General features: G+C 43.4%; 2 protein-coding genes across 8 annotated transcripts; one reads left to right on the top strand and one right to left on the bottom strand.

The window, feature by feature from the left end:
- Nucleotides 1–284: 284 nt before the first annotated feature.
- Nucleotides 285–14,888, bottom strand: PRPF4 (pre-mRNA splicing tri-snRNP complex factor PRPF4). 5 transcript variants are annotated; one of them, XM_014828004.3, is made up of 14 exons: nucleotides 14,756–14,888; nucleotides 13,723–13,900; nucleotides 11,965–12,151; nucleotides 8,932–9,019; nucleotides 8,209–8,288; nucleotides 7,952–8,045; nucleotides 7,371–7,465; nucleotides 5,968–6,026; nucleotides 5,428–5,551; nucleotides 3,943–4,032; nucleotides 2,140–2,262; nucleotides 1,922–2,029; nucleotides 1,714–1,832; nucleotides 285–1,197 (listed from the first exon to the last, which is right to left on the bottom strand). In XM_014828004.3, the coding sequence occupies exons 1-14, from the start codon at nucleotides 14,801–14,803 to the stop codon at nucleotides 1,004–1,006; spliced, it is 1,587 nt and encodes a 528-aa protein (XP_014683490.1). In that variant the 5' UTR covers nucleotides 14,804–14,888; the 3' UTR covers nucleotides 285–1,003. The 5 variants fall into 5 exon arrangements, with proteins under 5 accessions (XP_014683490.1, XP_044634947.1, XP_014683491.1 ...); XM_044779012.2 differs by having other exon boundaries at nucleotides 13,723–13,903; nucleotides 14,756–14,882; XM_014828005.3 differs by having other exon boundaries at nucleotides 14,634–14,777.
- CDC26 (cell division cycle 26) lies at nucleotides 14,862–22,388 on the top strand. 3 transcript variants are annotated; one of them, XM_044779024.2, is made up of 4 exons: nucleotides 14,862–15,001; nucleotides 16,807–16,913; nucleotides 17,385–17,509; nucleotides 21,955–22,388. In XM_044779024.2, exons 3-4 carry the CDS (start codon nucleotides 17,429–17,431, stop codon nucleotides 22,129–22,131), a joined length of 258 nt encoding a protein of 85 aa, XP_044634959.1. In that variant the 5' UTR covers nucleotides 14,862–15,001; nucleotides 16,807–16,913; nucleotides 17,385–17,428; the 3' UTR covers nucleotides 22,132–22,388. The 3 variants fall into 3 exon arrangements, with proteins under 3 accessions (XP_044634959.1, XP_014683495.1, XP_014683492.1); XM_014828009.3 differs by having other exon boundaries at nucleotides 17,388–17,509; XM_014828006.3 differs by having other exon boundaries at nucleotides 17,428–17,509.
- The last annotated feature ends 607 nt before the right edge of the window (nucleotides 22,389–22,995 follow it).

Below are 22,995 nucleotides of genomic sequence, written 5' to 3' on the forward strand. Positions count from 1 at the left end.
GGAGACAGAAACTGGACTAAGCCGTATCTGAGATCATTTGTTCTATCTCAAACCAAAAAAAGGGGGCTCTGTGAACCAATGGCTAAGATTCAGAAAATGCTTAACCATACAAAATAATTCTTTAAAGAGCAGTTTTTATAACAGGATTTACTCTGTAGCAAATGTGTAAGAAAAAAAAGTTTGTCTAGAAATAGCCACTAGAGATTTTTTTGAGTTACCTCAATCTAAAGGGTACATCCTTTAAATCACCAATAGAAAGGAGGCCGCGCGATAGAGACACCATGTTTGCTTTCTAAAAATTTCACTGAATTCTGACACAACGGCCTAGCTTTGGGTAACAGGAAGGACGCCCAACTTCGAAGCAAAATGGAAGACATTTTCTGAGAAAGCAAACGTTCAGTTCTCAGCTTCCTGATGCAGTGAGCATTCCAAGTGAACTCACAGGGAGAGGAAAGTCCTCTTTCCTGCATGACCCTGAGCACGGCCTGGGCTGACCTCTTCACCCCCCTTCTCAAGGTGGAGGAAGGGCTCTCGCTCCGTCAGACACTGTGTAACCAGGGCGTGGGGAGATGTGCCTCTTCATTTGAGGGCTTCCAGACTACAGTGCAGCCGCCTGGCTTTGTGGGCCAGAGGTAGTCCTGAAGCATGTACCATGTACAGGAAAGCCAAGTTTCAAGAATTAAAAACGGAGCCAGTCACAATCCTGAGGGCTGGGAGGGAGGCAATAGGGCATTCAAACAAAAGATTCATAAAAATACTGTCTACACAGTTCGTGGGAGGGCTTGAAGATGAAAATTGTCAGCCACGAAAGGGGTTCACCAACACCCAGGACTGGGCTGCCTGCCGGGAGTGGGGGCTGACATCCTGGAGACCCAATTCTACTAGGGGTCTATACACAGTAATCGGCAAAAAACATGATAGGACAAAACACATCAATTCCTTTCTTTTGCAAATGGCTCTGAAGGGAGAGCTTGAGGTAAGAGTTCTTTTTCCACGGTCCTGCCTATTCAGCCATCCAGAGCTTGAAGGTCCTGTCATATGAGCACGTGGCTATGAGCTGCCCATCGGAAGAAATGTCTAGGCCCATCACTTTGCCTTCGTGGCCAGCCAGAGTCTTCAGCGGGGACCAGCCGGGGTGGGTCCAGATCTTGGCTGTGTTATCATAGGCACCAGTGAGCAAGAAATTCCCATGGATAGCTACAAGAGAAAAGGGGAGGCGCTTGAGGAATTCAAGTATTCAAAATAGCATAAGAAAATAAAAGCACAAAAATCTGCTATTTCAAAAGAGAAGGTTATTTCCACCTGCAGAAAACCCCACCACTACTCTGACCTATACTTCTTCTAGGCCTCCAGAAAAAAGGGACACCTACAGGCAGACTGAGGAAAGCAAGTAACATTATTAAGGTTTTTTGCTCTTTCCCTGACAGACAACCTGTGTAGAATATTAAGGACGCATTGCTTAGGACTTCCATGGAGAAAAAAATGAAGCTAAGCGTTCCTGGAAGTCTTCCTTACTTCCCAGCAAGCAGCAGCATGCTGTGTCATAGCTCGTCTGAAAGCGCGGGGGAGGGAAGGAAATCATAATTTGCTCCTGCATCAGAGTCCAAATTCTCTCCTGTTCCATTGCCAAGTTAAGCAGAAGCCTGGCCTGCATTCCACGGAAATGCAGTCTGTCTGTCTCATGATTAGGCTTAAAACAGGAGGAAAGCTTACGCTCAAACTTGACGCCAGTCACCAAGTTCTGATGGGCAGGGATGGTATAGACGCAACGCCGCTGTCGAAGGTCCCACACTTTGCAGGTGTTGTCACCACTGCCAGTCGCAATGTGGTAGCTGTGGGTCAGATGTAGTACCGAAGTTAGAAATGAAGAGTACTTTCTGACTGAGAACCCTCTCCACCCCCACTCAATGAGCCATTTTACCCATTGGGGGAGAAATTTATTCCATAGATTTCCTTCAGGTGGCCTTCTAGGAACATGATACAACGTCCTGTGCGCAGGTCCCAAACTCGACCAAATGCATCCAGTCCCCTGATAAAATAATTTATAAATGAACATTGTGAATCCAGTTCTCTGTGGAAGTGGTGCAGGTAAGAGGTGAGCCCACTGAGCTGCCCCTGGCTACATGGAAGAAGCCTTACCCAGTGCCAGCCAAAGAGCCATCTTGATGGAAGGCAATGTCATACACACCCATGCTGTGACCTTCCTGATGCAGGATCTCCTCTTGAGCCTCCAAATCCCATAAGCGCCATGAGCGGTCATAGCTAAAAAATCAAACTAACAATTAACCAGCAGATATTTCTTCAGCTCCTATCAATAGCTGCAGTTCAAGTTATGCTTCTGAAACTATTCATGCAACCACCTAAACAAGAAATTCTTTTCTGGCATAAACAATGCCTCAACAACTTGGCATATCTGTCTTGGGTGCTAAGTGGGAAACCACAGACTTCCATAAACCTACTCCAGTGGCTCTTTTGAGAACAGAATTCCCTCATAACAGCCAAACAAAGAGTCTCTTGCTTTCTTTCTTACCCAATTCCATTGTTATGTCTTTTCATCATTGAGCATCTATACATTTATTGGGCCCTAAATTGGATGCTAGGGATACAAAAAAATCAATCATAAACAAATAGGTCAATGGAACAGAACAGAGAATATATAAATGGACCAAAACCTGTATGGTCAAATGATTTTTAGTGAGGTTGCCAAAGCAATTTCAATAGGGAAAGGCAAGTCTTTTCAATAAATGGTTGGAGAACTATTAGCATGGAAAAACAAAATCAGTAAAAAAAATGAGTAAAGCACCCGGACACTGCACAAAAGAGGATATATAATCAGTCAACAAGCATACGACAAAGCACGCAGCACCAATGGTCATTAGGGTAATAAAAATTGAAAGCCACGAGATTTCACCACACTTGCTAGATTGGGCAAAATGACAAGACTAACACCAAATGCTAGCAAGGATGTGAAGCAACCAAAATTCTGGGCACCACCAAACGGGCACCATCACTCTGGAACTTTAAAAAAGTTAAACACGCATCTACCCTATGACCTAGCAAGTGCATTCATAGGTATTTATTTCAGAGAGAGGAAAGAAAAACACGTCCACAAAAAGCACTGTACAAGAATATTTATAGCAGCTTTATTCTGACTAGGCAAAACCTGGAAATAGCCCAAATGTCCACCAATAGGAGAATGGATAAATAAACTGCGGCAGAGTCATACAACTGAATGATACGGTAAAGTGGGTCACATGAACGCATGCATTTGTCCAGTCTAACTGAACTGTAGGCTTAAAATAAATCCATTCCACTGTAGTAAATTACATCTCAATTAGAAAGTTCTTTAACAGATTCTGCCCTCACTGAACTTGCAGAACTAGAAAGGGAGATCAATTTGTAAGCAGAGAGATTGTAATACAACATGTAACAAAAAAATATACACTTCTAACATTGGTCAAGAAAGAGAAGAAAGAGTGAAAACTCTAGTTTTCTAGCTATTAGTGATTTTGAAATTTCAGATTAACTTCAATTTATTTTATTATATTTTTCCTTTTTCTCCCCAAAGCCCCCGGGGTACATAGTTTTGTATTTTTAGTTGTGGGTCCTTCCAGTTGTGGCATGTGGGACGCCGCCTCAGCATGGCTTGATGAGTGGTGCCATGTCCGCGCCCAGGATTCGAACTGGCGAAACCCTGGGCTGCCAGAAGCAAAGTGCGCAAACATAACCACTCGGTCACGGGGCCGGCCCCAGATTAACTTCAATTTAAAAGCAACATGCTTAGCCATAACTATATCATATACTCTCTTTTGATTCTGATTCATTGTAGTTCAAAGAAATCCAACTTGAAGATCTTTGCTTTAAAAATTTACCTGACAGAGAGCCATGAAGGATTAACATGATGGCATAGGCCTGTACGGATAGAACAACAGGATGGCTTACCAGGTGGTGCCCAAGAACCGTCCTGATGGATGCCACATCACACGGGCCACGCGCACTGTATGGCCTTCAATATCCGCCACTGGTTCATCACTGAAAAGGAATCAAGCATATGTGAGTAAACTATTTTATAGTCAGGTAAATATGCACTGAATTTATTAACTATTGTACAGAGATGCACCCATTCTGTTCAAACTGAGGAGCCAAATTGTAACTAAACTTACATTTGTTCAAACTTTAGGGCTAACAACAATTTAAGCCACTCCTCTTGGTTTTAAAAGATTTGGGAGTATTTCATGTGCCCAGAGGGCACACTGCCCATAGCACTTCAATACACACTGTCTTTCCACCTCAATTTAAGAACTTAATAAACCCATAATGCTACAGACCATTTAGGATTGAGAAAAACAAAAGATATTTTAGCTATTGAAAGGAAAATAGCCTCCCTGTCCCAAAGTAGTGCTGGGATTCTGGAAAGAAAACATACTTCCACAGAGACGTGAGGCGACAGAAATCAAGTAGTTTTGGTGCAAGTGGATTACAGGTAAATCTTTCTTAAACTTTCGCTTGTTCAAGGTTCTGCATGGAATAAGGGAATCCTAAACAGACAGAGGCTTAGTTTCCTTTTGGTGGCCATTAAATTCCACTGCCCAGAAACCACAGAAAGATGATCTGAAACACCAGGAAAAGGAAATAAACATAAACCCTGAAGAGGGCAATTAAAAAGGGAACTCTGTCAATGTGCACACAGAGAGATAATCAAAGTCCTAGGGGAACAAACACTGCTAAGCATCACCAAGGCCAATTAAAACTGGCTGTGCTCATGGGTAAGACCTTGTCTGGCAGAGTGGAGACACTAATTAGCTCTTTACAAAACCCTGGAATAAAAGCCTCATGCGCTTTCCCAAAGAAAGAAAACCAAGCAAGTGAATTCAGATGTCTTTTAGCCAACAAGATGCTTCCAAAAACTTCTCAGAAGACAGTAATCATCAACACATTAAAAAGAAAAACGTTGTAAGTGGAGAAGATAGTCTAGGTGAGGAATGACGCTGTGGGAGGACACATCTCTTCCTTGGCAATCCTGCCAGGCAGAACCTCACTTTCCGCTCCCCCGTGGCTGTTCGCTAAGAACCGACATGCTGCCGAGAATAATATTATCTTCAGTCAATCTACCAAACAGTGTATTTTTCCAAGATCAGTCTATTGCATAGGAGGTAGAATGCATCTTTCCAGAATAACTGCAGCCAGCAAACAGTGGCCACTACATTTGAGGCAAAAAATCAACGTCCAAAGTTAACAGATAAGAAAGACCTGACAACTCCTCTGGTGAGAAAAGGTCTAAGAAATCCTCCATTAAGTTTTTACTCTAGGTTACCTTGACTCCTACAGCATCTCTGGGGTTAAATGCCAGATTTTTCGGGTTCCAAGGACCAATCAATCAACTATTTAATTTAGTGACTGCAGTATGGACAGAACAGCAATGCGTACCTGTCAAGGCTCCAAAGCTTCACAGAGCCATCAGCAGCACAGGAGGCCAGATTGACATCTTTTTGGTCCAAGGAGACAGTGGATTTCGGATGGAATACAATTGCTCCTACGTTTGTGTTATGGCCTGAAGGAGTGTCGGAGATAAAAGTCAAAGGGTTCTCGCAGCTTTATAACTGATGTGCAAATACAGACTATGACGAATAATGTAGATATATATGAGGGAACAGGTGGACGTATAGAGTATTAAAGTGACTACTCAACTATTTAAAAAAATGAACTAAATTACAAAAAACACTTTTGCTTTTTTGGTTTAGAGATTGTAAATGCCAGAGTGGGGCTGAACATGAGAGAAATGTGGTATATGTATGATGTCATTATCTTCCAGCCTTGCGGTCAGAAAAAAACAAACCAAGTCAAATGGAATCAGGAATTAATCTTGTGTGTCCTGGGTCTGAGCATAAGGTAGAGTGTCAGAGTTTTACTGCTTGACAGAGTTCACAGTGGGAAAAAGATTGAGATTCAAACAACATTCTAACTCACCTCGGAGAGTGTGAAGAAGGTTGCAATCAGGAACAGACCAGAGCTTGCAAAGCCCACTCCTATCAAATACAAAGGAAAGCATCTCAGCCAGGGTTGGTCTGGGAAGGAAAAGGTACCTTGGTAACATTACTAAAGGACAGTCTCTTCTCACCCCCAATAAACTTTATACAGTGGCAGACAGAAAAATAAAAATAAAAGGCTTATCATTTGAAGGGTTATAGAAGAAAGCTACGTCCGGGTTTCATGCAAGCAGAGGCCTCTACTAGACTATAATTAATACAGCACAAGTTGCTCTTCTCCTTAACTTTTGGATCGATTTGTGAGGGAAGGTACGACAAATTAAACTACCCAATTAATAATAACATTAATAATGCTACTATCACCTTAAACCTGTACAGCATTTTGCTGCTTACAAAGTACTTAAATTTTTTAGACTTTTTATTTCAGAAAATTTTCAACCAATTACTTTCATATCTGTCATCTCAAGTAATCCTTATAACAGACCTGTGAGATAGATGAGGCAGGAATGATCAGTTCTACTTTATAAGGGCGGTAAACTGAGGCTTGGGGAGGGGGAGGGGAGTGGTGTGGATCCTTGGCTTTCTCCTGAACCTCAGCCTCAATTTCCGCCTAGTCAAGTAGTTCTTGTGCATACAATGTAGGGAAGTTTCCCTCCCTCTAGGTGGCCAGGTCCCACAGAAAAAACTCATAACTGAATAGAACAAAACAACAAAGTAATCACATTCTAAGAGTTTTCTGCATATGTGGTGGTAAGTACAAAACAAAATAAACATCAAAACACCAGTTCACATTTACTGAGTCTTACCACATACCATGCACTATCAAGCAAAAAGCTTTACAGACACCTCACCCCACTTACAGATGAGGAAACTGAAGCTGAGAGATGAAGCATCTTGCCTAGATTACGTAACTAAAACAGAAAAGCTATAGGGCCGGCCCTGTGTCCGAGTGGTTAAGTTCGAACGCTCCGCTGTGGCGGTGTCCCGCATGCCACAACTAGAGGGACCCAGAACTAAAATACACAACTATGTACCAGGGGGCTTTGGGGAGAAAAAGGAAAAATAAAATCTTGAAAAAAAAAAAGGAAAGCTACAGTCAAGTGTGGACACTAGTTAGTCCACAGCTGACTATATGACCTATTCCAAAACACCAGTGTCAAGAACATGACAGACTGCCACATGTCATGATCTCTGCGGTCACTTGTGAACAGTCAGAACTGTTCAGAAAGACTATTCATAATATAATGGGCAGAGCAGGAGCATTCCTAGTTTGGTGTGATCATGAGAAGCAGAGGAAGAGGATATGGAAACAGAGCCTAAGACAAATGCTAATTTTTTCCCTGAACCTGTCCCCGCCTTTAGGAAAAAAAACACAGGACTTACCAACAAGCTGTGGCCAGCATTTTGGAATTGGGACTAAAGTGGCAGTAGGAGATAGGCCGATCATCCCCAATCTGACTGCAGAAATTATTCAAAGACTTAAAAAAAAGACAAATGGTGATCATTAATAGGCTAATCCAAGTGTGTCTTGGCTTTTCCACCATAAAAAACCAAGTTTATGGTTTTAACACAACCCAAGGTTCTTTGATACTTTTTTTGTGAGGAGACACATATAGTGATGACTGAATGGAGTCAAGGCTCATCTGGAACCCCAGCATGCTGTCTGCTACAGTCTTAGTATCACTAGCTTCTGTGTCAGCTAGATATACACAGGAAAAACGTGGGGAGACATAAAGTGCAGCTTCAACGTAGTAAAAGGAAAAATTAAAGAGCAGAACCACAGGCCTCTGCTGAATACAAAGGACAACAGGGTCCTGCCACCTAAACTGATGGCCCTTCCAAACAGTGGCAATGTAAGCAGAGGGATAACCATAGCTGCCTGTACTTTCCTAGAGGCGGCCAAGGGAGAAAACCTAATCAATATTTAAGCACCTTGAAGATGAGATACTCGCTGAGCATCTTACCCGGAGAGATTTGTGCAGCTCTTGCATCTGGGAGGTCCTAGTTGTCTCAGGAATCTCTTTGTGGAGACGGGCCTCTTCCAAGCGTTTCATGGCTCTGTGACATACAAACACCATAATTACCATGAGCAAGGGTCCACAGGACTGTCTCTACTATTCAATTTCACTTTACAACCACAGTCATCATCGAGCAGATCTTCAGTCCTTGAGAGGAAACAAGAAAAAATACGCTTCTTTCCCCTTCTCGAGGTTCTCCTTACCTGGGCAGTGAATAATTAGCAATCCACAGTCTAGCAACCTTCAGGCTGTTTGGTCCTTCATGGTACCAGGTTTGCTGATACTGAAAGTTAAATTAACAGCAGAAATGTTAAGTCTGAGGCATTCCTGCCCCGCTCATAGCTGTCAATTCCCTAACATAACTGCCTAGAAAAAAGGTGAATTAGTTCAGTAATAGGATGAGGTCAGGCGTATGTGCTTTCTACAGTGTTCGCTTCTGTGAGGTCTTACTGGGTGGTTTCTGGCTCCTTGGTAAAAGTTACTCCAGGAATGCCATGGCTCTTTCCTGAAGAGGAAACACGCTAACCTTTTCTTTTTTCCTGGTGGGGAAGATTTGCCCCTGGCTAATATCCGCTGCCAATCTTCCTCTTTTTTGCTTGAGGAGACTGGCCCTGAGCTAACGTCCGTGCCCATCTTCCGCTATTTTGTATGTGGGACGCCTCTACAGCGTGGCTGATGAGTGGAGTAGGTCCTCATCTGGGCTGCCGAAGTGGAGCACATGGAACTTTACTTGGCCACAGGGCTGGCCCCACTAATCTCCATTTATTCCTACACAGGAACCACAGACTACTGCCAACAACTATTCCTGAACAGCAGAGTCTTTAGGAACATTTCTCCCCTCACCCTAGCAAACCACCGAAAACAGAAGATGAGAGAACTATTCCCTCATTTTGTGTTTATACTATGAAGCCAAAGGCATATCTTACCTCTTCTTTGGACTTCTTAGATTTCTCATCATCTTTTTTGGTCTTTTTTAAGGCATCAGTACCGACTACTGAGAGGATATTTCTTAACCTATAACAAAAAACATCAGAATTAAACAGAGGCAAGATGAGAATGTGGAAAGGACATCCAAAAAGACAGGAAGCTTCCCCTAATCTCTCACCAATCAAACCCTTAGGGGCCTTCTGTAAGAGTCAGCTGCCACGTCTCAACTTCCAGTGTGATTTCTTTCACTTGATCTTTATTTGCAGTTTCCCTAAACTGAACTATAAGCAATTGCTCTACTCAATTTAGAGTCGGCTAGCCCCAGTACCACTACCACTGAGTCTGTGAAGAGAGCTAACTTTCGCTCAGTGCCACAGTGCGCTGGATACTGACCCAGGTGCTAAGTCCACAACAATGACTTAAGAAACAGTTCTTGATTTCCACTAGCACAGTCGGGATGGGGAAGTGCGGAGAGTAACAGGGAACTACAGCACGTTATGTCAGTATTACGCAGAGTAAGCAGAGGGTGCTAAAGGGGAACGCAAAAGGATACCTAACGTAGGCTTGGAGGGAGGGTCAGGGAAGACTTCTCAGAGGAGGCGCTACCTGAACTGAGTCCTCAATTAGTCGGGGCAATAGGTCAAGAATGGGAAAGGACAGTTGAAGCAGGGGGTTAAGAAATATAAAGGTCTGGAGATAAGAAAAGCATGTTGAGCTTGGAATCACAAATATGATTGGCACAAATAAATATGGCTGGAGCATGGAACACAAGAAAAGGGCTGGTGAGGGATATGGCTGCAAATGTGAGTAGAGGTCAGGTCACAAAGAGCTCCTAACGCCACAGTAAGGAGGGTTTACGTTTGAGAAAGATCCCTGGAAAAGTATAGAGAATGGTTTGAAAAGGGCAGAATAAGTGCAGGGAAAGTGGACAGGGTACTGCTGTAGGAAGCCTGAGTCTCAGCGGTGGACTGAATGAGGACAGCAGCAGTACGGATTCGAGACATTCGTCTAAGGGACACAACAATCAGCCAGACTTTCTGTTGGAGAAGACAAACAATAAACAACAATAAAAGTCTACCCTTTGAAAATAACATACTATGATAGAAAATAATGGAGGGGCTTACTTTACAAGTGGTCACGTTAGGAAAGCCTTCTTAGAGATGGCATTTATGCTGAAACCAAAAGAATAAAAGGGCTTTAAAAGGCAGGAGAGGGGAACAGAAAGAAAAATTAAGTGACAAGACAGAAAAAAAGCTTGAGTATTCCAGGAGGCCCGCTGTGGCTACAAAGTCTAGTAAACTGGGGAAGAGCGGCACAAGGTAAGGCTGAAGGCATGATTAGGAGTCTTTAAGCATAAGAAGGAGACACTGCAGGAATTTAAGGAAGCAATTAACACAACAGGTTTGGGGCTGTTACAACAGTCTAGATGTGAAAGCAATGGAGGCAGAGAAAAGAAGACACATTGCAAGTACATTTCAGAAGTAGAATAGACTAGATTTCACTGATGGATTACAAAGGAGGTGAGGCAGGTTTTCAACTGAAAACTGAATGGTAGTGTTATTTGCAAGGAGAATAGGACAGGGGTAGGAACAGATGAGCTCAATTTAGACATGCCAAATTTGAAGTACCTATGGAATATTTAGGCTAAAACAGAGATCTGGGCGTCATCAGAATACACATGGTAAAGGATGCCAGGGAGCAGATGAGATCACCCAGGGTGAGTGCAGAATGAGGGGAAAGAACCGCAGCACATAAAGGTTAGGCAGGGAATACAGAGGCTTACAGGCGAGTGAGAATCAGTCAGGAAATAGGAGGAAAATCAGGATTTGGTCTTATGAGAGCTGAGGAAAGGGAGTGTTTCAAGGAGGGAGTGGCTGCCAGTGTACTAGGGCTGTTCTTAGTAAAGATGAGTTGATGAGCTTAGTAAAGAGCAATTTCAACGTGGTAGCGGTCAGTCAGTCAGCAGTGGGTTGAAGAGGAAATGAGGGGTAAGGGCCTTAAGAGAGTAAATGTAATGAGAGAGGACTAGCTGAGCCCCAAGTCCTGAAGAGGCAGGCAGGCTAGGTGGCCCTAGGAAAGAGGGTTCACGGTGGAAGGGGTCAGGCTGTCATCTGTGTTTCAGGTGGCGCTTACTGTGCCAAGGGCTCGTGGGTCACTGGTTCTCCAAGTGCCAGGGGTGGGCAGGCAGTGGCACTGCACCCTGTCCAATACTGTGCCCTGATGGAGAAAGCTCTGAGGTCTCCTGCCCCCCAGTTCGACACTTTCTGACGTTCCTTTTGCATCCCTCCCATTAGGACAATCAGTCCCCCTCATCTGGGAGCCCCCTTTCTCTCCTCTAGCCGTTCCTGGCACCTGGACACCTACCCAGAGGCGCCCCCTCCTCTCTCATACCCCCACCCTGTGGCCAGCCCAGCTGGTTGTGTAAGATACTAGGTGGGTTCACAGTGATTTTTTTTTCGTTGTAAATTAAAGAGGCCGAGCATTGTTGGTTCCAGTTAATGGACATGAGATAATGTTAGAGGTTTCAAAGTGATTAAATGTACAGACTATACAAACCAGGAAAAAAAAATGACGAAGGTGAGACATTGGACAGTGGATAAAAAGAGGTGGGCCTCACAACTGCATATGACTAGCCTGTAACTAAGAGACTTTGAAACTTAAAAATCACAAGAGGAGGATTATCTGAGGACATGGCCCTCTTTGAGTAATATCCAGAAAACGCTTATCGTTGTTTTAGGTCATTGTCAAGGAATGCGTTTGTTGTCTAAATTTTCAAAGTTCAATAACAAATGTTTACCAATGCAAAATTCCACACTTGGCGGGGGCAGATTATGTTAACACCTTCTTCACAGTTTATAAAGAAAAGTTAGTCGTGGAATCAAAATTGGCCTAAGACTCAGATAATGGGCTAAACTCTTCTGTTAATATTATCTGAGACATTCTATTAAAGCTTTGGCTACGATTACCAACCGAAATTTAGAACTAGAACCCTGTGATTAAAAAAGAGAAGGATAACTATTTAGAAAGGGCACCTTTCTCTTCTCTCAGCAGGCCCCTCTCCAAAAAGCGTGATGGGCTCGCCCAAGGCTCTAAGGCAAGCCTTGACCTCTGAGTCATCCGTAGAAACATTGATCTGCCGGGCTCGCTTCCTTCTTTCAAACTCAGCTAATACTTCGGCCTGTCGCTCACTGATGTGCTCTTCAATTTCAAACACTTCTCCTATGAAAAGAATATGCAACATCCGCATAATCACCAGATCTTCTTCAAATGGGGGAAAGAAAGAATTTCTCACAATTTGAGTCTGTGTGTGCCCCTAGGGAAAGTTAATTGTCTAATCTATTACACACTTTATAGGTTACTGTTTCTCAGTTTATTAAATTATGCCAAACACAGAAAACTAAATGACACAGCTTTCAAAGGCAGGAATATGGTTCACGCCACCTTGTTCCATTTGGTAACCTTACACCTACATAAACACATAGCTGAGAGATGAGATGAGAGAGTAAGAGTATGGAGCATCTTTAGCAAATGAGTTAACGAGGTCTTCTATCCAGAAAGTAAAACAGAAACGTTGTTTTAACAATTGCCAAAGTTATTCTCTAAAACAGTCCCAGTACAAGGACACCACAAATATAACTTGTAAATTGGAAATAAGTACCATGAAAATGATATTCTTTGACTATAAGGATTTTTGGATAATCTAGCAGCTAGTTTTAAAACTCACACCAAATACAAGCATTTGGATGGAAAATGAGAAGTACAGTAGTGATGCAGTTATGTTTAAAACAGCATAAAAGATTTAAAAAGTCACGCATGTACATAGAAAAGAATGTTTGGGAGGATCAATGAGAAACTTGACAGAAATCACTTCTGCAAAGAAATCTTTTCATTTTGTTCTTCTGTACTGTTTGCATTTCTTATGACAAACACTATAATTTTATTTAAAAATATAGTGGACTATTAGTTACTGACATGGAAAGATATCCTTAACAGTATACAGAGGGAAAAATGCAAGTAACAAAACAATTTGTATATCATGGTTTCATTTATGGAAAAAAATTATACACTTTTATAGATTTATTAAATTCTTGGAAAGATATACACCCAGTTAATAAGGATTACAGGATTTTCTACTTCACACATTTCTACATTCTTTGATTTTTTCAAAATGAAAATAACTATTAGTATTTAAAATTTTTTTGCTGATTAAGATTTCCCCCGAGCTAACATCCATGCCAGTCTTCCTCTATTCTGTATGTGGGTCCTGCCACACTGTGGCCGCCAACGAGTGGTGCAGGCCTGTGCCTGGGAACCAAACCTGGGCTGCCAAAGTGGAATGCACCGAACTTAACCACTAGGCCACAGGGCCAGGCGCCACAATAACTATTATTTTTATAATTTAAAAAAGATATCTCATTTTAAGTGAAAAGTAATTGGAAAACTAAAAAACGGAGAATATTATAAATATATAATAAACCACCGTAGCTCCAAACCAATGCCACAACTATGCTGGATCTCCAAAAGACAAACGGAATCACTTTGAATCTAAATACACACTGAATAAATTCCCGGTAAAATTACTAACAATTCACGGAAGAAAAACTATACAAAATGTTTTAACAAAAAGGCTCTCTGGATAGGGTAGGCAAAGTATGGCCTTACACAGATCCAAGTTTAAAAACTGAAATTTGTTGACGCTATAAAGCCAGTGACATCTAAGTTTAGGGAAGGCATCATAACCAAAAATCTGAGCACCAAAGGCAAAGACGGACTCACAATTCGCATCTTACCAGAGGTTATGTTAATATTTCCTGCTTCAATTCCCGCTTTAAGTCCTTCTTTTCCCAAAATCCCAGACTCTCCTTTGGCCAGACGCTCCCTCTCCTTCTCTTCCAAACTTCCATAATAGATGTGTGGTTTCTTCACAACAGGAGCCACCAAGTCATCGGGTGCCTTGGTTTTGGTTGCCTGCTTAGTTAAAGACCTGGATTAGCCTAAGGCTTCATCTTAGCAATTGACCCGCTTCCCCAGAGGATGGAGCTCATCCTGAGCTTCAATCCTATTTCCTCCCCAACCGAAAGGACAAGTTGGACACCAGTTCAGATGCGTTTTCACTGATTCAGGGGGGTGTTTCAGTCTCTCGATCACCTAAGTTTTGCAGATAGAAAGAAGCTGATAAAACTAGTGAATTTCTCTTGCTAATTTTCCTATCAAAGGTTTGCTCTGAAACGTGTTCACTTCATTCGGTTGGAAGCGCAATTCTGGGGTTTTACGACCCTTCCAGGGTCACTGCTCATCACAGGGGAAACATCAAGGACAAGTGAAATAACCAAGGCGATGTTAAGGGGAAACAAGTTACAACGCTGCCGGTCTATACATTTCAAACGTTTTCAGACGTGAGGCAGTAGATATAAAGTAAGGAGGCCTCGTTACAATTAAGAGGCCTCCTAGACACAAATCTTGGCCAAGACACACTACGTCCTCCCTTTCCGAGCTGCGTTTCTGGATCAGTCGGAAGAGCTCTTTACCGTTCGCGGGTGTAGCGAGGGGTGCAAGTGAGCTAAAGCACAAAAAGGGAGGGAGGGATCAGGAAAACGCTGCTCCTCAGACCTCCACCGCCTTAGCACCTGCCCTAACGGCCCCAGCCCGTGGGGACCCCCACCCCTCCGCGCTCCCTGCCAGAGAGAGCTGAGATCTGTACCGTGGAGGAGGCGCGTGAGGAAGCCATGCTGGGCTCTGGAGCCGCGAAGCCCCAGCGAAATCCGAGCCCTACGCTTCAGAGCGTCCACCGCGCGCCCAGCAAAGCGGAACTGCGTCACCTACCGGAAGTGGGCCCAGAGCTGACGCTGAGGCCTGGGTGGCGTGGAGCATGACGGGAATCGTAGTAGGGAAGAGTCTGGGCGCGTCGAGAGGCGTGACCCGTAGTCGTCCGAGGAAAGCACGCGGAGGACGAGGTTCTGCGAGGAGAGAGGCTCAGAGTAGTCTGGGAAGTGTAGTCCAGTTGGCCTGGAAGAAGAGTCGCGGTGGGCGCCGAGGTTCTGGGAAGGGGCCGAGCAGGCTTGAAAACAGGTAGGTGCGTCCAGGCGCGCGGCTCGGGGCTGAACTCTGGAGCAAATCGAGGGCTTCCGGGGCCTGCTGTCCCTCCTGGCCCAACGAGCGGTTTGACGTCGTCCTGGAGCGGAGGTCCCTGTTGCCGTGGAAACCCTCGCCCTGGACCCCCGAGTGCTGCCCTGGAGCTGCGGAAGGAGAGCTGTTCTCCGCTGTCCGGAAGTTCTCTCCTAGGGGCTCCCCCTGAGCTGGGGGAATTAGCGGTGGGTTTGAGCAGCGGCGAGAGATTAAGCTCGAAGAGCCCTCTAGCGCCAGAGTATAATAATGACCCGGCGGAGGAGCCACGCCTGATTTTGTTGTCTGTCTTCAGCCCGGTCTTTGTATCAGATATATCAGATGCAGAGTGAGATGATGGATGTGAGGGGACAGGTAATCGGCACGCAAGCAACTCTGCCGGGCCCTGCGTTCTGCTGGGTGCTGGGGCCTCAGAGATGAACAAGACGAGGCTTTTGCTCCCATGTCGAGGGTGGAGATGCTCAAAATATTGGTGTTTCCCGAGCTGACAGAGCCCTTACCCACAAGGACAATGACAATAATACTGGTTGTTGTTTATTGAGCGATTACTAAATGCCAAGTTACGTTCCAGGAACTTACTCAGCATTACGTCTTTGAATCCATACAACAACAGAGTACAGTTACAGAAACTAAGATGTAGTGAAAGATGAAGCTAATTGTTCGAGATACTTGGTGGGTGGGATTAGAACCTCTGCCCTCTGCTCTTTTGCCTCCAGAGAGCGCTTGTACCCACTACCCTATACTGCTTTGTAGTGGCGAGCTTTTCACAATCAGCAGAAAAAGTTAAGAAAATGCAAAGAAGTTTTTTTCTTTCTTTTAAGCATTCCCCCGAAACCTCCCCCCCCCCCAAACTTTGGCTTCCTCTGCCATTTGCCTACATTGGTATCAGGATATTATCTGATTTAATATAAAGCGATTTGAAATGTAATGTGCTAGTGTTTGGGGTTGATAATATCACCTCTATCTGTCCCAAGCTTCACGGGAGAAGGAAACGCTTCTTCCTTTGTGTATTTCACAGTCCTTGATACATCCCAGATACATGTAACAATAATTTATATCTGTTAATACTTTAAAGGAGCTTTCACTTACATCATTCTCATTACATCAGTCAATTACATCAGTCATCTTACGTGAATCCTCACCATGTAACCTATGTATAATGTTTATAGGAAGCTGACATTTATTAACCAAACTAACAGCTTCCACTTCATCTGTAAAGTGGGGGTAATTTTGTTGGCGTGCAGGATTTCTATGTATAAATAAAAATGTAAAGAATGGAAATGGAAAAGCATAGCACAGTGCTGAAGAAAAGTTCATTTCACTGACTTTATCAGCTCTCTCAGTTTATTCAAGAGAACATTTACTGACTGGTTATCATAGATACAGTCTACTGGATGCTGTGGAGAATATAAGGACGCAACGCACAGATTTTAAACTCAGTTGGGGAGTTTTATTTTCTTCTTAAAAAAATGTTTTCTGTTAGCATAAGCATTACCTAGGGTTTTCAGACTCTGTGGAGTGTTCTGTTGACCCTCTTTGTATATTTGTTCTCTCTCCTTGGAGTGACCTTAATCTCTTTCTCTGCCTGTCCTTCACCAGTCAACTAAGACATCATCTCCTCCAGGAAGCTCTCCATGTTCCTGTCCATGCCATGCTCAGGCCAGACTGGATTGGTACCATTGCATTACCCTTGTCAGAGTTTTATTACACTGTGTTGCAATTCTCTGTTTACATGTTTGTTTTCCCCACAGACTGTGTCTTCCTTTTAACTCTGTGCTGGAGCACAAGAAGTGTTTGTTTCATGAATGACGTATCCATTTAGGACCTGCTTAGCCTCTGAGGATAACTCTGTGAACTGGTGAGTTAGAGGAAGTTTTCATGAGGTTTAGTAAACTGATTTTAGCATTCAGGGGTGATCACAGATCTCTCACAATTTGCATGTAGAGTTGATCAAATTTAGTGGCTTATATACTCTCCCACTAACTATGCTGAATTAAGATGTGATCTTTAGCTTTATCCTTTTAGCTAGAATATTTCTTTGAATGTGACAGGAGCATGAGATTAAAGTGATTGTTGCCTAGAATTCTCTTTACAGGTAGCTTGCCGTTTTAAGTTCTTGATGAAAGAGTTTTTTGGAATTAGAAAGTTGTGGATCTCCATCATGTAATAAAAATGTAATAATCATCCACCTAAAGACTTAGAAGCCTATGTGTGAATCCAAATGAGTCTTTTGTATCGCCATTCGTTTTAGCATGCATGCTTACAATTGATCTTATATTTGTAGCTGAGATTTATCCCCTCTAGTTTTTCCTTCTTTCTGCCTTTTTAGCAGCTAATAGTTCACTGGGCCTGGCCCTTGGTGTTGATTTCAGTATGCTGCGACGAAAACCAACCCGCCTGGAGCTCAAGCTTGATGACATTGAGGAATTTGAGAGTATTCGAAAGGACCTGGAAGTAAGAGCACGACTTTCAAACCTTTAGGAGTATTTAAAGCAATTACTCTAACTTTTGAACTCTAGACTCTTGTACCAACAGCATTTGAAATCTCTATTTGGATGCTTTACGGGCCTCTCAAACTTAATGTATTAGTTTCCTGTGGCTGCTGTAACAAATTATCACAAACCTGGTGGTTTCAAACAACAGAAATTTATTCTTTCACAGTTCTGTAGGCCAGAAACCTGAAATTGGTACCACTGTTCAAAATCAAGGTGTCAGCAGGACTACGCTCCCTCCAGAGGCTCCAGGGGAGAATCTGTTCCGTGACCCTTCTAGCTTCTGGTGGCCACTGGCATACCTTGGCTTGTGGCTGCGTCACTGCCGTCTCTGCCTCCTGATCACATGGCCTTCTCTTCTATGTCCCTCTGCCCCCTCTAGTAAGGATACATGTGATGGCATTTAGGGCCCATCTGGATAATCCAGGATAACGCCCCCACCTCAAGATCCTTTATTTAATCACATCTGCAGAATTAGGACCTGATAGCTTTGGGGGTCATTATTCAGCCTGTTACACTTAACATGTTAAAACGGAAAACCTCTTGATTTCTTCCTCAAATCAGTTTCTCCTCAGTGTTCCCCATCTCGGTACCTGTGCAGTCGCTCAAGCCAGAAACCTGAGAGTCACTCTTGAGGTCCCCCTTTCCCTCGCCCTTTATGTTCATTCTGTCCATAAATCCTTTGATTTTACCACAAGAATATTTCTAGAATCTACCCATACGTTTCCATCTCCACCGTACAACCCTAGTCCAAGTAACCATCCTCTCTCTCTCTGCAATTTCCGTAGCATCCTAAGTGGTCTTCCTTCTTCCACTTTTGTCACTTCAGTCCATTTCCCCATCAGGTGTCTAGAATGATCTTTAAAGAAATTCAGATCATGTCATTTCCCTGCTTAAAACTCTTCACTGGTTTCCTGTACTTAGAATAAAATCTCAGTTCCTTATCGTGGCCTACAAGATTTGTATGTTCTGGCCGCTCTCAGGTTTGCCTTGCTCTCTGTACCCTAGGCACACTGGCTTTCCTTTGTTTCCTTGAACACGCCAAACTGTTGATCGCTCATGGCCTTTGCACATGTTACTTCTCTCTGCCTCGAGTGCTCCCCCTCTCTTCATCTCTCTGTTTAAATGTCGTTTCGTCTGAGAGGCCTCTTCTGAGCCCGTCCTAGTTAGGCGTATCATTTCTATCCATGCTGCCTGCATCTCATTAGGGTCTCTCAAGGCACTTTATTCTTTTATTTCATAGCATTTATTATAATTTACAATGGTTGGTTTGTTTATTGTAAAACCAGTTACATTAGGAACCTTGATGGTAGAAATCACATCTGTCTTCTTCCCTGCTGAGTTCCCAGCATCTTGTACATAGTAGGAGCTCAATATGTATTTTTAAGTGCAGCCTTACCCCACAGTATTAGATGTCCATTAATAAGACTTAAATTCTGGGGCCGGCCTGGTGGCGCAGCAGTTAAGTGCGCATGTTCCGCTTCGGCGGCCCAGGGTTCTCTGTTTCGGATCCTGGGTGTGGACATGGCACTGCTTGTCAAGCCATGCTGTGGTAGGCGTTCCACATATAAAGTAGAGGAAGATGGGCATGGATATTAGTTCAGGGCTAGTCTTCTTCAGCAAAAAGAGGAGGATTGGCAGCAGTTAGCTCAGGGCTAATCTTCCTCAAAAAAAAAGACTTAAATTCTTTAGTGGCCTTCAGAGTGAAGTCCAAATTCCTTAGGATGGCATGCAAGGCCCTTTATGACCTGGGCCTTGCTCATTACTCCACTCTATCTGCCGCTGCTGAATTATCTTTAACTTGAATCTCAGTGCCTGTGTACACTCTGTTCTTTTACTGGAAATGCCCTTCCATTTCTTTGCCAGGATAACTCCTGCTCATTTTTTGACTCAGCTCTTTTCCGAAGTCTTCCTAGACTACCTGCCCCCCGCTGGGTTAGGTTCAACCTCTTCCCCCTGTGCACCTCTCTTGTAGGCACTGTCACTCTTTGTTGTAACTGTCTGTTTGCTTTTCTGTTTTCCCCCACGAGGCCATATGCTTCTTGAAGGCAGGAATTAGTGTTTTCTTCTCTGCATCTGTTCCTGGCAATGCCAGGCCTAGAGGAGATGCTCAATACAAGTCTATTCTCATTTGCTGTCCTACTAGATATTTTGTACACACCTATGAATATAATGGCTTTATTATGTATTGTGTATGTTTCTTTTTAAGACAGATAACTTGGATTTCTTTTCCCCCTTTCTCACCCCAGGGGGCCTTTAGCGTTCTCTAAGCATTATAATTTTTTTTTTTTTTGAGGAAGATCAGCCCTGAGCTAACGTCTGCTGCCAATCCTCCTCTTTTGCTGAGGAAGACTGGCCCTGAGCTAACATCCGTGCCCATCTTCCTCTACTTTATTTGTGGGATGCCTGCCACAGCATGGCTTGATGAGTGCTGCCGTGTCCGCACCTGGGATCAGAACTGGCAGACCCCAGGCCGCCAAAGCAGAACATGTGCACTTAACTGCTGCGCCACCGGGCTGGCCCCAAAGCATTATAATTTTTTGCTTCCTTTTTTTTGTGCTGAGGAATGTTTGCCCTCAGTTAACATCTGTTGCCAATCTTGTTTTTTTTCTTCGTCTCCCCAAAGCCCCCCAGTACATAGTTGCACATTCTAGTTGTGAGTGCCTCTGATTGTACTGTGTGGGATGCCGCCTCAGCATGGCTTGATGAGTGGTGCCAAGTCCATGCCCAGGATCCGAACTAGTGAAACCCCGGGCTGCCGAAGTGGAACGCACGAACTTAACCACTCAGCCACAGGGCAGGCCCCAACCAAGCTTCCTCTTTTTGCTGAGGAAGATTCGCCCTGAGCTAACATCTGTTGCCAATCTTCCTCTTTTTGTAGGTGAGCTGCTGCCACAGCATGGCCACTGACGAGTGGTGTAGGTCTGCACCTGGGAACCGAACCTGGGCTGCCAAAGCAGAGCATGACAAACTTGAGCAACCACTCAGCCACTGTGGTTGGCCCATAGTTTTTTGCTATTTAAAAGCTCATATTGATAGTGTCTAAGGGTGAGCTTTGAGTATGGTTTAAACTTCAGTTATCATGAGTCTCATAAAATACTAGCACGCTGACCTTTGACTCTTTGGAGTCAGCACACTGCTGAGTTAGTCTTTCTCCTAAGGACAATTAGCCAGTGGGTTTGACCTATTTTACAGCAACTTAGGAGGGACGGATAGTTTTGCCCCGAACTGAAATGAAACCAGTCGAAAACTGGTGTTTCGTTTCTTACTAAAATTGGTTGGATGACATTTTGATGACTCTGCATTCTGAAAGAGTCAGCAGTTTTCATGGTGGGAAGCCTTTGAAATGATTCATTCCATTCGGATACTCAGGGTTTCTTATGGCTTATAAAACGCTAGCATCCTTTGCCTTTAGAACTTGATTTCACAAAGGTGTCTGGGGAGAACTTTCTAATGTTGCCTCTGGGTAGTGTAGACTAGAGAGTGACTCAGAAAAGTCATTATGTTTATATATATATGTGCAATACCTTGTTTGATGCACTATAATACTTAGATGTTGGCATTTAAATGCTCACAGCTCAGCAGTAAGTGATGAAGAAGGGTGGCAATTCCAGTGATTAGAGTAGTCAAGCCGTTCTTCTAGTAAGAAACTCGAGATCAGACATATGTTCCCTCTCCCAGAGAAGGTTATCAGCATCTGATACCGTCTTTACACACAGGTAGTGGCAGTTATGGATAAGGTTTAGTCTCTCTTTTTGAAAATGACTAAACGGAGACATAGGCTTTGTGAATTCTGCAGTCACTTGTGACTAAAAAGCCAAACCTTTTATCTGAAAACAAAATGAAACCTCAAAACTCAGGGCTTTTGATAAGATAGCACAAAACCTCTATCCCTGTGTTACATTTAATCTCATGGTGTCAGTCAAGCTGTTAATTTCTGGTGGTTATCGTTTTACCAGTAGCTTTATTTTTCCTTCTCTTCTCTTGAATACTACATTGGCTGAAACATCCTTCTCTCTGCCTTGTCTGCCAGCTCTTAGTTATCTTTCTAACTGCAGCTTCCCTCTGTGAACCTCACTGCTGCCCCCTCAGCTCCTCACCTCTGCTCTGTGTCTCTTTGGCAGTGTGGGCTTTCCTGTGTCATAGCCCTGGTCATCCTGTTGTACTTGTCTGTCTGCCTGTTTCCCTGTTAGACTGTGACATACTGGAGGGTAGGGGTTATATCTTTTATCACTATATCCTTGTATCCCCCTTGTAACCCTAACCATCTAAACCTAGGATTTCAGTTTATCGTTCCGTAGACCCTAACCCTACCCTCTACCCTATGCCTAGTACATGGTAGGTACTAAATAAATGTTTGCTAATGGAAAGACTGTTGCCTTAATCCTAAAACTTTTACACTTTCAGAACCGTAAGAAACAAAAGGAAGATGTGGAAGTTGTAGGAGGCAGTGATGGAGAAGGCGCCATTGGGCTCAGCAGTGACCCCAAGAGCCGGGAACAAATGATCAATGATCGAATTGGTTATAAACCCCAACCCAAGCCCAACAATCGTTCATCTCAATTTGGAAGTTTTGAATTTTAAAGGTGCATTATCTTGTGTACCAGAGCCCCGGAATGGAGTAAAATGATGGCAGAAGTACAAACAAGATTTAGAGAATCGAGTGCTTGGAATCAAGCAGAATGTTTAACCTCCTGCAGAGAGAAATACTTCTGCAAGAGATTACTGATGCTTAACTTTCACTCTAAGCTGAAATCCAAACTCTAGTTTGTCTCTGGAAAATTTGACTCTATAAAACTTGTCTGATTTTTGTTTTTAAAAATAAATCTATTTTTGGAAAAGGGTGCAACATCCTTAAGGAAGTATAATAACACTGTTAGCCCCCAGACTTTAAAAGGTAATTCCTTGACAAGAGGTAACATCCTTCTTCCCATCTGTGTTCAAACACTCTTAGCACAGAACACTTCCAGTTGGTCCCTGTCACTGACTTTCATTTAACTCATTTATTCAGCAAGTATTTATTGAGCGCCTACTATGTGCCAGGTACCATTCTAGGCACTTAGTCACGTCAATGAACAAAATCAACAAAGATATCTGCCCTTGTGGAGATTAGATTCTAGTGATTTGGCGTAAACTTGACCAAGTTGTGGGTTTCTAGAATCCGTTTATAGAATGGCTTTGTAACTAGTTGGGGGTAAGTTTGGGAGGACAGGCAGTGGAAGGAAACATAATGGGAATGTTTCTAACAGTATTACCATCATTCCAATTCTCCTTTTCTCAACTTGTCTAAGAGTTTTTCCCACTACGAGCCAATCTGAGAGGCAGCTCAGAGGGTAATTTAGAATTATGTCCTGTTGTTTTCACTGTTTAATTCAACTACAGGGAACCACCAGCTGTGGTAGAAAGAACCTCTGGAATCATCGGTACTAAAGAGACCCCTTCGCAGGG

Source organism: Equus asinus, chromosome 10 (genome assembly GCF_041296235.1).
Source record: "Equus asinus isolate D_3611 breed Donkey chromosome 10, EquAss-T2T_v2, whole genome shotgun sequence".
Taxonomy (NCBI): Eukaryota; Metazoa; Chordata; class Mammalia; order Perissodactyla; family Equidae; genus Equus; species Equus asinus.

Coding starts and splice junctions, on each gene's coding strand:
- PRPF4 (XM_044779012.2), bottom strand. CDS start 14,803: ATGCTCCACGCCACCCAGGCCTCAGCGTCAGCTCTGGGCCCACTTCCG. Junction 13,904..14,755: donor CAGCTCTGGGCCCACTTCCG/GTAGGTGACGCA, acceptor TCTTTAACTAAG/CAGGCAACCAAAACCAAGGC. Junction 12,152..13,722: donor AAATATTAACATAACCTCTG/GTAAGATGCGAA, acceptor TTCTTTTCATAG/GAGAAGTGTTTGAAATTGAA.
- CDC26 (XM_014828006.3), top strand. CDS start 16,861: ATGACGTATCCATTTAGGACCTGCTTAGCCTCTGAGGATAACTCTGTG. Junction 16,914..17,427: donor GAGGATAACTCTGTGAACTG/GTGAGTTAGAGG, acceptor TGTTGATTTCAG/TATGCTGCGACGAAAACCAA. Junction 17,510..21,954: donor GTATTCGAAAGGACCTGGAA/GTAAGAGCACGA, acceptor TTACACTTTCAG/AACCGTAAGAAACAAAAGGA.